At 47.4% G+C, this 13,340-nt stretch overlaps 1 protein-coding gene across 1 annotated transcript in view; it reads left to right on the top strand.

Moving 5' to 3' along the window:
- Positions 1-1,057: 1,057 nt before the first annotated feature.
- Positions 1,058-13,340, top strand: part of CFAP44 (cilia and flagella associated protein 44) — a 444,725-nt gene continuing 432,442 nt past the window's right edge. Inside the window, exons 1-2 of the mRNA XM_030203902.1 lie at positions 1,058-1,201; positions 5,604-5,745. Of these exons, the coding sequence (XP_030059762.1) occupies positions 1,060-1,201; positions 5,604-5,745 (284 nt within the window). The 5' untranslated portion in view covers positions 1,058-1,059. The remainder of the gene's footprint in view (positions 1,202-5,603; positions 5,746-13,340) is intronic.

Here is a 13,340-nt window from a genome sequence, read left to right as displayed (position 1 = left end):
TTCCCCCGCCTGCCGGCATCGCCGTGCTTTCAAAATGGTGGCCAAGACTTCTCGCAGTAGTCTCATGGATCTCGACAGTCTTGGCCACCATTTTTAAAATATGACGGTGCCAGGCAGGGGGAATAGCGGCAGCACAATGAGCAGGAAAGAACATGTTCCCCCTGCAGAGGCCACTAGATCACCAGTGGCATGCCTTTTAAAGGTAGGATCGGGGAGGGCTGTAGTATGCAGCGGACATCAGGGCAGAGCCTCTGGGCCCCTGGGCACTGTCAGTCTGCCCCTGCATGAGTGGAGGAGTGAGAAAGGCAAGGGAACGTTGCTGGACCTGTGAGGGGAGGACAGAGAAGGGGGAAAGAGAGACTGGACCCGGGGGAGATGCTGAACACGCATGGGAGGGAGAGCCAGAAGTGATGTGACTGAGGGGAGGGCACTGCCAAAGCAAGTTGGCTCAGGGTGCTACTATCTCTTGAGCTGGCCCTGGTTATCTCCAGTTCACAAAAAAACTAAATCATGTTTTTTTGGCCAGGTTTATGAGGATTAAGGTCTGACAAATGGGAAATAAGAGGAATCAATCTTTACTAAAAATGTATATATCGCACAACATCAACACTGGTCAAATCAAAACAGTTTACAATTAAAACATTCACAATATTTATTTTTTGATATGTTGATATTTTATATATGCTTGATGTGGAATATCAAATTAAATCAAATGTGTGTTTATTTATTGTGGTTAGCTTGAAAACCTGTCTGGGATCATCAGGACAAGTTTGGGAAGCCTTAAGCTAAAGGAAGAGTCACACAACCTGACATTGTAGGGGATCCCTTTCTATTTCAGCCTCATGACCCATTCCCATCTTTGTAAAATCATGGCTGGCTCAGTGTCTTTAATAACTTGAAGATAGGTGGTAAATCATAGGAATAAAGGAAAGCGCCACAAAAAATACATTTCAGTAGGTGATGCTTTCATTATCCTGAAAGCTTAGAAGCAACTGCAGCAAATGGTTGAAGGGACTTCACTGTACTGCCTTTAATATTGTAGTGATCGACAAGTAGGAAATGGAAGGAGAAAGCACTGAAAAAGATGAAGCACTTACTACTGAGACCAGTGCTGGAAAATCACAAACAGCACCAGACAGACAGATATCAGCTGCTCCAGGTGGTGGTATTGTTTCTGAGAAGGAACCATCAGAACAAGAAAGTAAGTGAAAGGCGTTTTAACAGTTAAAGTAATCCAGGAGGCCTTGTTCTCAATACAGATCTTTGAAGCCTACAAAGTACTACGATGAGCATTAGCAGCAAATTTTAGACACTGAGATCATACTCTACTTACCCTGGCTTAGGAATGAGGTTCTTTACTGTCATGGTATGTGCAAAACTAACCAGAGAAAAACCACACAAAGTGTGGAGGTGCACTTGATCCCCACTAGACAAGTAGGAGGGAACAGAGGAGGGGTGGGGAAGATAGGCTCTATCCAAACAATGGGGGAGACGTATAATTTAATTAAACAATGATATTTATTATACGTCTCCCCCATTGTTTGGATAGAGCCTATCTTCCCCACCCCTCCTATGTGCAAAACTAGCCCATAAGGAAACATTGCCTCCAAAAGAAACAAGCTTGATTCATGTTTCTTTTCCTTATATTGGTTTTATCACACTATAAACTGGCTTCTTGAGATGTAGGTATATTTTTCAGCCATCCTTTTAGTAAATACTAGTAAAAAAGGCCCGTTTCTGACACGAATGAAACGGGCGCTAGCAAGGTTTTCATTGGAGTGTGTATGTTTGGGAGAGTATGTGTGAGAGTGACTGTGTGAGAGAGAGAGAGTGAATGTGTGAGTGTGTGATAGAGAGTGAGACTGGGTGTGAGTGTTTCTGTGAGAGAGAGAGAGTGTGTGTGTGTGAGAATGAGAGTGTGTGCCAGGGGTCCCCACCCCCTCCCTCCGAGTTTCTGGGCCCCCTAACCCCCTCCCTCCCTCCCTTCGAGTTTCAGGGTCCACCCTTCCCCCCTCCCTCCCTCTCTCCCTCTGAGTTTCAGGGTCCCTCCCTCCCTCCAAGTTTTAGGGTCCCTCCCTCCCTCCGAGTTTCAGGGTCCCTCCCTCTGAGTTTCATGGTCCTCCCACCCACCCAGTTCCAGGGTCCTCTCCCTCCCACCCTACCACAGTGCTTCTCCCGTCCCCCAGCTAAGTCCTGGACTGACCCACAGCCAGTAGGAGCTCCCTCATACTGTCTCACTCACACACATTGGAGGCAACGGCGGGGCTGACGCAGCCACGGGCACTCAGCAGGATAAAGTTCGCCTCCTGGTCTTGTCTCCGCGTATGCTGTCAGATATTTCCGTGCGGCTTTCACCGCCACACTGCCTTTCTTGTTTGCCGAGTTCTTTGCTCGCTCGGCTGCCAAAAACCAATGAACGACTACCGCGAGACACAGAGAGGGTAGGCTGTGCGCAGGCGCGCTTTCAACTATTTTTGTTGGTTGGTTGCCTTGCCTCTCACTGTTCTGCCCTCGACGTCATCACGTTTTGACGTGAGGGTGAGACAGAGAGAGATGGTGACAGACTGACAAACCTAACAAACCTTACGAACCCTTCACTTCAGTGAAGCCACGGAGTCAGCTTCAGAACGTTGGAGGTGGAAATTATTATAGTAGATTTTGCTACCCAGATCATTTGTATGGCAAGGCTGCCAAGGGAGGGGGGGGGGGTGGTGGTGGGGGTGGCAAGATTCCCCTGGGTCCAGTCTCCAAGGAGGGCCCAACACCAGCAATAGAAAAGCCTCTTTCTTCAAGCTTCTGGTGGCAGGCACAGGCAGAAGGCTGGATTGCTTTCCTGCTCCTGTGTGCCAGGTTATTGCATTGTCGCATTAACTCTGCTTTGCTGGCCACATCCCCCCTCCTATGTGAAGTACTTCCTATTTTTGCATAGGTGGGAGGGGATGTAGAAGGAAGAAGGGACCAGTGGCTGGCAGAAGGACCTGAGGTCAGCAGAGCAGAGTTAACGTGATAACCTGGCACACACAGAAGCAGGAGACAGACCAAGCGAGCAGTAAGCTACTGCCAGATGGGGAGGGGGGCCTCCCTCATTTGCCCCAGGTCCAGCTTGGTCTCACAGTGGCCATGTTGTATGGTTAGCATACTTTCATGCAAAGGAGGCCATTAACCCAAGGAAAATCATTAGGATTAGTAAACTGACCTCCATGTGATCAGGGACTGATAGACAGGGCTCCTAATACCCCTATGATTCCTCAGCCAACAGGAATGGCTGCAAAATCTGGCCCTTCATGGGGAATTGGCCAGTGGCTGTCGAATCACCATGGGAGACCAAGGATTTGGGTTGGGGAGGTAGAGGTTTTCAGAAGTGGCAGTGAGAGTGTTTTTGAACTTCCGTCTTGTCCTTTTTCCAATGTGCATCAGGCAGTAGGAGAGAGGAAAGCAGTGGCATTGGAGCCGACTCTGTGGGTGCTGTGGGTGCTTGAGCACCCCCAATATTGAGAAAATTCCTTGTATGTGTCCAGGGAGGGGTTATTTCCATTGGGCTTAGCACCCCCAATAATTATGAAAAGTTGGCTCCTATGAGCAGTGGTAGCACCTCTAGCCACTTCCTCTTCCTGTACTACCTGGGTCCAAGTCCAATTGTTTGAACTGCATGGCTAATTGATGTCCCATATGATTAAAATGCTTCAGTTGGTACAAGGTGGCAGAGAAGTAACGTGACGAGGTGCTGCCACTGTTTTCCTCCTCTTGCCAACTGATAGGGTACAGAGGAAGACAGGGAAAGAATGGGAATGTGGGATGCAGGGGAAAAGAGAAGCTGGGTGCTAGTGGGGATTTTTTATTAGGGCGGGCTTTGAACAAATTGCTGAGAGCTACTATGGGTTTATTTTCAAAGGCGAAAGTCATAAAAGAAAAGCTGTAGGTTATATTGTAGGGGTCTTTGAAAGAGGAGCCTGGGTTATGGTGCATTTTTGAGAGAGTTGTAAAAGAGGTGATGTTGTAGGGCTAATAAGGTGATTAGCTAATTAGCTAACAATTACTCTGGTAGAATTTGTGACCTGTCTCTTCTGTTTGGAGTATGGTTTTTCCTTAAAGTGGTCCTAAAACAAAGAAAAGGGTTCTTACGAAGGTTTTGCTGGCAATATGAGAGAAGAATACCACACTTTGGAAATGTATAAATTACTGAGAAGTCTTGCTAAGTTTTATTGCTTTTATGTAAAATAGAAAGATAGATATATTAGTATGGCAAAAGCATAGAAAAGCATAGTATGGCAAAAGTAACAAGTAACAGTGCAACTAATAATTATTCCTGAGATATAACTACCGGTGCTACCCTTAGACCACATGCCAAAAGGTTCTGACTCACTCGGAACTTAGAAATGCTTTCTATGTCGCCCTGACTATAGGAAGGATAACTGAGCTTGCCCTTTAGGCTGACTGGAAAAATCCTTTGGCTCCCTCTGCATAGCAGGTCTCTCCTTTTCCTCTTGTTCAGAAGCCAGCAGGAAAACTTCAGCTTGGAGTCCAACGCTGTGTAGATAGGCTGTCTACTCCACAGTGTCTTCAGTCTGTGTTTGTTGTGGAAGGCTATCAATGGTGAAGCTGGAATGCACACAGCTCTTCTCTGGAACTATCTTAGTTGAATCTAAGATGCCACCCAGTACTGGTTCTTACTCAGTACAGCACATGTTCGTAGTTCAGTTCTTTTATGTGTACTAAGGGCTTTAGCCCCTCAGTAATACTCAGAAGGACTACATGTTGTCTAGTGAAATAATACCCATCAGAGAAAGGTGTCTGTCTCTCATAGGCAGATGATCAAAAGCAAACGCTGACGCTAGAGGCTGCTAGCGCCATACTAGCAACAGCGTTTGCTACCGCCCCATGATGAGAGCCCTCGAGCGCTTAAAACCACGCTCGAGGGCTCTTTGAGCAAGTAGCATGCTAATGCATGCTAAACAGGGCTTAGCGCATTCATCTCCAATGATCAGCAGTCAGCACTACAAAATTTGGGTTGCTGGCCGCGGCAAACCCTACGCCAGCTCCGAGCTGGCGTTAGGGTTTGCAGATCATTGGGGAGGAATGGTGAGCCCTGTCCAGCATGCAGTTGCATGCTGGCAGGCCCCCATCCCCCCCAAAGCAAACCTGCCAACGGGGCTGGAGGTCTGGCGGACCTCCGGCCCCCCCGACGATCCCATCCCCCCAGGTTCAGGGAGGGCTGGAGATCCGGTGGGTCTCCAGCCCCCCCAAACCCAAAGAAAATGGTCCCTGGTGGTCCAGTGGCCGCCAGCCAAACCCCCTCCCTCCCTCTCTTCCAGTGAGCGACGGGGGGGGGGGTGGTATCTATGAAACTAACTGAAGAGCTAGGAAGAGTGGTGCTCATGGGAAGGGTCACACATGCTCAGAAATTTGTACTAGCTCTAAATTCTGAGAGAGCTATTCTATCCCAGCACTGTTGGATGACATCACCCACTTGTGTTCCTGATCAATTCAGCTGTCTGTAGAAAACATCTCTTACAGGTGAGAAAGAATGCTGTACCAGTGCTGGGATTGATCTATATCTGATTGAAAACCATTTGGCCTATTACTATTTCTGTATTTCAATATAGAGGCAGAAGTACTTGATTCTAAAACAACTGAGGAATCCATAAAGAAAATTCCTGATGACTTCTTCTATGATTATGAGGAAATTTGTTCTCGGCCATCTGTGACTGCAGACTCTGGAATCCCAAGCAACCTTCTCCAGCTCATGTATCCTTCTGTGAGAATTTTGTATTCTTGGAATTCCTTTGCTAAGCAGAGATTTCCTAATGAGCCCTTATACAGAGCGGCGGTAAGCCCAACACAGGCTTACAATTCGCTCTTCCAGGACTACTACCGGCCCAGCACGGCCGCTGGCGGTAGTCCCGCCCTAAGCGTGCGCCATTTTGGTGGAAAAAGAAAACCCCTGGAAATGGCTTCTGTGGCGGTAACCTGGCAGTAATCGGGCATTGCTGCATGATGCCTGGTTACCGCCAGGTTAGCGCAGGAGCCATTATCGTCATCTCAGTGGGTGGCAGTAAGGGCTCCCAGTCACATGGCCACGTGGTAAGAGTTCTCTTACCGCATGGCCATGTGTGTCTGGGAGCTTTTTACCCACTTCGGTAAAAAGGGCCCTAGTGCACGGGAAAAATGGCCCCCACCGCTAGCGCAAAGCCCTTTTTCCTGCAGCTTGGTTAAAGGAACCCTGAAAGGGTTAAAGTACACAGTCCATACAGTTATATATTTCATTCTCTACATATATGTAGATTGAGGGAATGTGCACATTTGTTAAATTCTAACTTCTACAGCCAGTTCAAGGTAGTCTGGCATCTACTGATATTTGTGTTTTGTGAATAATTGTATTTATTTATTTACAGACACTTGTTATACCACCTTCATTAACAAGCAGACCAAGGCAGTGAACACTTTAAAATTATAAACAGTAGGTGCAGAAAGGAACTACAATAAAATGATAGGAAAGTTGAGACATCATTCATACAAGGTAGCAGCATTAAACAAGGCTAAAAGCCATAGAAGAACAATTTTGGACCGCACTCACCTTCAACCAGGGTTAAAAGCAAGTGTAAACAGTCAGGTTTTCAAGGCAATTTAAAAATTTTTAATAGATGATTCAACATGGAGGGCTAATGGAAGTGAGTTTCAGTGGAATGGAGCAGTGAAAAAAAAGGCTTGATGCCTAGTCATCTCTAAGATTGCCTGTTTAGGACCTGGTAAGACCAGGTGATGGTCGTTCAGAGAGCGAGGAGTCTGGGAAAGAGAGTATGGAATTGTGAGAGAAGATAGATAAACAGGGAGACTGATTCGTAGTGCCTTAAAACTAAGTAACAGTGTCTGATAAATTACTAGTAAAAAAGGCTCGTTTCTGACAGAAATGAAATGGGCGCTAGGAAGGGTTTCCTGGGTGAGTGTATGTTTGAGAGAGTGTGTGTGAGAGTGAATGTGTGTGTGTGAGAGAGAGAGTGTGGGTGCGAGCGTGTCTGTGAGGTAGTGTGTGTGAGAATGAGAGTGTGTGTGAATGTGACACAGTGTGAGACAGAGTGTGTGGTGGTCAGTGTATGAGATTGAGAGAGACACTGTGTGTGTGCCAGAGATACCTCCCCCCTCCCTCTGTGTGGTTGCAGGACCCCTTCCCCCCTCTGTGTGGTTGCAGGACCCCTCCCCCCTTCTGCCCCCCTTTCCCCCTCTGGACCCTTCCCCCCTCCTCCTCCTTGTTCTGACACTGTGTGTGTGCCAGAGATACTTCCCCCCTCCCTCTTGTGTGGTTGCAGGACCCCTCCCCCTTCTGGACCCCCCCTTTCCACCTCTGGATCCTTCCCCCTTCTTCCTCCCTGTTCTTTGTCTCACCCAGTCATGTTTGTGGTTGGAGCTGTTCGTGGATGGTCCTGGAGATAGTGTCGGGTTTTTTTGGCAGGTTTGGGAGAGCTGTTTGTCTTTTGCAGCGTCTATACTGAATTCTGTGTTTTGGGCCGGCAGATGAGCGTGCTCCGTTGCTGTAAATCGGGATTTTTTTCGTTTGTGGGCATGAAGCTGTGCATGCCCCTGTTTGAGCCTTTCTTGGGCTCTGATAGCGGCGGCGCAGCACATGGTGTTGGTCCTTTTGTGAGTGTGCGCAGGCTCCATTTTTTGTGGTCGAACGTGAGTCCTTTCACGGAGAACGACATGCGAAATGCGAAGGCTGACAAATGCGAAGGGTGACTCCGTATTGGGCAGCGTGGGCTGGGGAGTTATGTGGTTTGTGTGGAGGGGCTACTTTTAAGGTCCGTGGGGCGGGCATTGTCAGCTTAATCTTAGGCAGGGGGAAGAGTAGGGAAATACTCCTCCCCCTGCCTGGGTCGGTAGGTCGTTTGTGCGATGTGATTGGTTGTGTGTCATTGCTCCGCCCTTGACGTCATCACGTTTGACACATGGGCGGGGCAGTCACTCATGGACGAAAAGTGGTCTCTTCCGCCTTACTTTAGAACGTTTGGAAAGTGTGGCTTCATTAGAACGTTGGAGGTGCGTTTTATATATAGAGATTTGCTGCTCGACAGGGAGCCAGTGATGTTGCTGGAGAACAGGAGAAACATGGTCAAAATAGTAGGCATGGCATAGAAGTCTAATAGCTGTGTTCTGCAGAGTTTGGAGCTTTTTTAGCCATGAGTGTGGGCAACGAAGGTAAATAATGTTACAGTAATCTAGCCTAGAAACTATCAGGGAAAGAATAAGAGAATGCAGGATGTTGTGTTCAAAGTACCGCCACACTGAGCGTAATTGTCTTAGTATATAGAAGCCAAATTTACATACCACAGAAATTTGTGGCTGAAAAGAGTATTGGGAGTCTAGTATAACTCCCAATAGCAGAAAGACTCTACTGGGTGAATAACAGTCCCAAAAAGAAACAAGGTAAGGTTTGGGGCGGGAAGCTCCCCTAAAACTAGCAGGCCACCATTTTTTTTTATTTAGAACCAGTCTATGAGATAGAAGCTGCCGTGATATCAACATTAAGCAGTCCTGTAGAGGACCAATATTGGGCGAGTAAGGATTTATAGGGAAGATCGACAGTATGTTGTCCACATAAATGTGGCAGGAAATACCAGAGGACTGGATGAGTGCAGCAAGGGGGCTTAGAAATAGATTGAAAACAAGAAGTGCGAGAATAGACCCTTGGGGAACACAGATCAAGGGTCTCGACATAGTAGAAGTTTGGACTTTGCAGGAGCAACCAGTAAAAAAGGAGGAAAACCAAGTTAATAGTGCCTGATATCCCAAGGGAAGAGAGCTGAGAGAGTAAGAGTGAATGGTCGACCAAACACAAAGCGGCCAATAAGTCTAAAGATACAGCTAGCTAGCACAATATTGTGTTTATCCAAATGAAAATAAAGTTCACTCAACAAAGCTGCCAAGACTGTTTCTATATTGAAATGGGCTTGGAACCCAGATTGCTTAGGGTGTCAGTGAGACTGTAGTGCAAGTAGTGAGGGTTAATAGCATCAGGGATGAGTGAAACTGCACTGACTGTACAAAATAGTAGGAGTATACAAATTCCTTTGGAGTGATTGAATCCCATTTGAAAAAGGGATATATGTTATCTAAAAATTTTGTATACCCTATCATAATTGTTATGATAATCACCTAAAAAGTGTCAGAACCTACAAAGAATCCAATTTGCTTATGTAACAGTATAGTTGCTTCAATGCTGTTATACCAAGAAAGTGAAACCTATTTTCTTATTTTATTAATTTTATCATATTTTTTGAAAATAAAACACCTTTACATGTTGGCAAGAAAAAACATTTTCAGGTGCAGTTAAAGGAAATTATTACAATAAAGTAGAATAGACCCCCAACCCCCACCTCAGAATTTCAAATTCTCAAAATGCTGGTGGTGAGGATAATAATTTCTCTGAGGATAAGCAGGCTTATTAATTCTCACAAGTGCGTGACGCCTACCTGCATTGCCCGGTCCAGAAATTATAACAAGTATAAGAAGAACTTTGTGGAGCACGAGACATGCTCCACCACGCATGAGTGCGTGCCTTCCTACCTGCTGCAAGAATACGGTATCCTCAGTTCTTTTTCTAACGTGGTGAGGAGAGGGTGTGTTTTTTACTGTCTCCTTACTTTGCTCAGTCCAAAATAACTTTTTTTTTTGCCTTTCGGCAAGTTTTTTTTTTTTTCTCCTTTATTGTGTTCCCTGTTGTGGAATCCCCTTTTTTGTCTTTCCCTTACATTTTTAGTTTCTTTTGCCCGGTTTTAAGTCTCCTTTATTTTTCATTGTCATTTGGCCATTTTTAGGCCTTAACTTGTGCCAGGGTTTTTCCCTTCATTTTTTTGTTGTGCCTTGCCCCTTTTTTAGGCATCATCGTTTATTTAATTTAGCCGAGGAAGTTTTTCCTTCCATGTTCACCAAGGTTCCAAGTGGTTTTAAGCGCTGCACCAGGTGCAATTGAACGATCCCTGGCAAGGACACCCATTCTTGATGTCTAAAGTATCTTGGGCCCGACCATAGTCCCACTAACTGTGTTCTCTGTCTTTGCATGAAGAAGAGGACCCAGAGAGGCTCAACTAGAGATATTTGGAGCCATTTGGTTCCTCAACGTCGGCATCGGCATCAACATCGAGTGTTGCACTGGCATTGGGAGCGTCAGTAAGCATGGCTGCTACTAGACCCTGGGAGCAGTGAAGCATTGAATGGGTCTCCACCTGCCTCGAGGCCTCCTGCTGTGCAGGGTCCCCAGGACCGTCCATCATCAGACCAGACCCCGAGGCGATGTGTGAGATTCGATGTTGTCCTCTTCGGCACTGAGGAGTCTCAGTGACACGCTTCGGGTGAAGGCCAAGAAGCGTCATCGGTCGCTTTCGATGCATGGTGCCGGGTGTCAAAGGATTTGGCACCCGAGAAGCATCGGTGCCGGGGGAACTGCTCCCCCTTCATACAGGAGGTGCTGATGTGTCGCTCTCCCAGCAGCCAAGACCCAGCTCCTGCATTGACCCCAGCGGTTATGCAAACTGCACCTGAGCCGGCAATCCAGCATTTTCTGGCGTCGGCCCTCGAGCGCATCCGGGCCTTGCTCCTTGAGCTGCTGGATGGCCTAATGCATGGCCCTCAAGCACATCTGGGCCTTGCTCCTTGAGCTGCTGGATAGCCTAATGCGCAACGGTGGACATTGGGGGTGTTTGTGCCTACCCTGCAGCCCCACTTGGCCCTCAGCTTGCGGTGCGGTCTCAGACACCAATACCGCATGCATCTCTGATGTCGACTGCCACTCAAGCTGGCACTCCCTCGATGTCGATGGAGGAAGTTTCGCTTAAGTCGAGACAGGGTCCGACGTCTTGATGCTGTTCTTGAGGACCTGGCTCCTCCACGTTGAGGGAGGTTTGGTCTCGACATGCCCATCAGGAGGTATTGTCTGACACTGAATAGGAGCAATCATGGGATTCAGAGGAGGATCCAAGGTACTTTTCCTCTGATGAGTCCTATGGAATTCCCTCTGAACTCTCCCCTCCATGAGAAAGTTTCCTCCGTAGAGCCTTTCATTCCCATCTTTTGTTAAGAAAATGGCTGATGTTGTTCCCTTTCCTTTGGAAGTGGAGGATGAGCCCAGGGCCAAAGTGCTCGAGGTCCTGGACTACACATCTCCTAGGAAGGATGTGACTGTCCCTCTCCACGAGGTACTCCAGAAAGTCCTCATTAGGAACTGGGAGTCCCCTCTGTTGGTCCTGGTCGTGCCCAAGAAGATCAATACCCAGTATCTCATCTATAGTGCACCTGGTCTTGATAAGCCTCAGTTGCCTCACAATTCCATGGTGGTGGAATCCGCTATCAAAAGAGCCAGGAGTCCCAGGGACTATGCCTCGGTGCCTCCTGGTAGAGAAGTAGAGCATTGGATTCTTTTGGGAGGAAGATGTACCAGGCTTCAATGCTCACCTCCCGGATACAATCATACCAGCTCTTCATGAGCATTCACTTGCGAAACTCGGTGTGCAAGTTGTCGGACTTAGCTGAGACACTCCCTCTGGAGCAGGCCGAGTCACTTCGCAAGTTGATCAAGAAGTGGAAGGTGTGTCGAAAGTTCTTGGCCAGGGGCACTTATGAAACTTTTGGTGTGGCATCCAGGATCTCTACTCAGAGTATAACAATGCACAGACTCTCATGGCTGCATGTTTCTGACTTCGAACATTCTGTTCAGCAGAGGTTGGTGGATGCCTCTTGCCGGGGATAACTTTTTTATTGAGAAGGTTGAAGAGGTTGCTGACCAAATCAAGAAACTTATACCATCTCTTGCTGGGCACGTTCTGCATCAACCTCCTCATCTAAGAGGTTTTTTGGCAAGCCATGGTGCAGTCCCTACTATTATTCTAGGCATAGGTACACTACTGTGGCTCATCAGTCTGCTCATGCACAGCCCCAGTGTGCTCGTTCACATCAACAGCATGCGCCTAAGGCCCCTGCTGTTCCCCAGTCAAAGCAAGGGGTGAGCTTTTGACTGGCTTCAGCAGAGCCATAGTAAAAGTGTCTGTCCCAGATGACTTGCTGCTCAGGAGTAGGTTGAAGTTTTTCCTGAAAGGTGGCCCCTTATAACCTCTGACTGGTGGGCTCTTCAAATAGTTCGTCTCGGATATGCACTTGGTATCAGAACCTACAAATTGCCCACTGAGAGCTAATTCATTCAGCTCTCAGCACAGGCAGGTACTTGTCGACGAACTCTCAGCCCTTCTGAAGGCCCATGCGGTCGAGTCCATTCCACCAGGGGTGGAAGGGTGGGGATTCTATTCCAGGTACTTCCTTATGCTGAAGAAAACAGGGGGGGGGGGGGGTGCATCCCATCCTAGACCTAAGGGTCCTGAACAAATTCCTAGTCCGAGAACAGTTCAGGATGGTTTCCCTGGGCACCCTTCTTCCAGTGATTCAGAAAAATGATTGGCTATGCTCTCTGGACTTAAAGGATGCATATACTCACATCCTGATACTTTCAGCCCACCAGAAGTATCTTCGATTTTGACTGTAAACACATCACTTTCAGTACCGCGTGTTGCCTTTTAGCCTCGCGTGAGCTCCCAGGACCTTCACCAAATTTCTAGCTGTAGTTGCAGCATCACTATGCAGACTGGGAGTCCATGTGTTCCCATATCTTGAAGATTGGCTAGTGAAGAGCACCTCTTAAGATGGAGCTCAGAAGTTCATGTGAATGGCTATTCAAGTGCTTGAGCTACTAGGGTTCATTTTAAACTATTCCAAGTCCCATCTTCGCCCTATCCAGCGATTGGAATTCATAGGAGCCCTGCTCAATACACAGAAGGTTCAAGCCTACCTTCCGCGGATGAGAGTGGACACTCTTGTTGCACTCGCTTCTAAGATTCAAGCCTCTCAGCAGGTCACAGCTCGGCAGATGTTGAGATTGATGGGCCACATGGCTTCCACAGTGTATGTTACACCCATGACACATCTTCTCATGAGATCAGCTCAATGGACCCTAGCTTCTCAGTGGCATCAAACCATGGGGAGCCTAGAAGATGTCATCCAAGTGTCCCCAGAGCTTGTATGCTCTCTTCAGTGGTGGACAATTCAATCTAATTTGACTCTGGGACTTCCATTCCAAATTCCTCAGCCATATAAAGTGCAGATGACGGATGCATTTTTCCTAGGATGGGGGTCTGGCTTCACACTCAAGGTGTTTGATCTACCCAGGAAACAAATCTTCAGAACAATCTCCTGGAGCTCCGGGCGATTTGGAATGCTTTCAGAGATTGGCTGTCTTATCAAATTGTATTCATTCAAACAGACAATCAGGTTGCAATGTATTACACCAACAAGCAGGGGGGCAT

The sequence above is a fragment of the Microcaecilia unicolor genome, chromosome 5 (assembly GCF_901765095.1).
Source record: "Microcaecilia unicolor chromosome 5, aMicUni1.1, whole genome shotgun sequence".
NCBI lineage: Eukaryota > Metazoa > Chordata > Amphibia > Gymnophiona > Siphonopidae > Microcaecilia > Microcaecilia unicolor.
The sequence above is the reverse complement of the archived record's forward strand: the minus strand, read 5'-3'. Positions and strand labels throughout refer to the sequence as shown.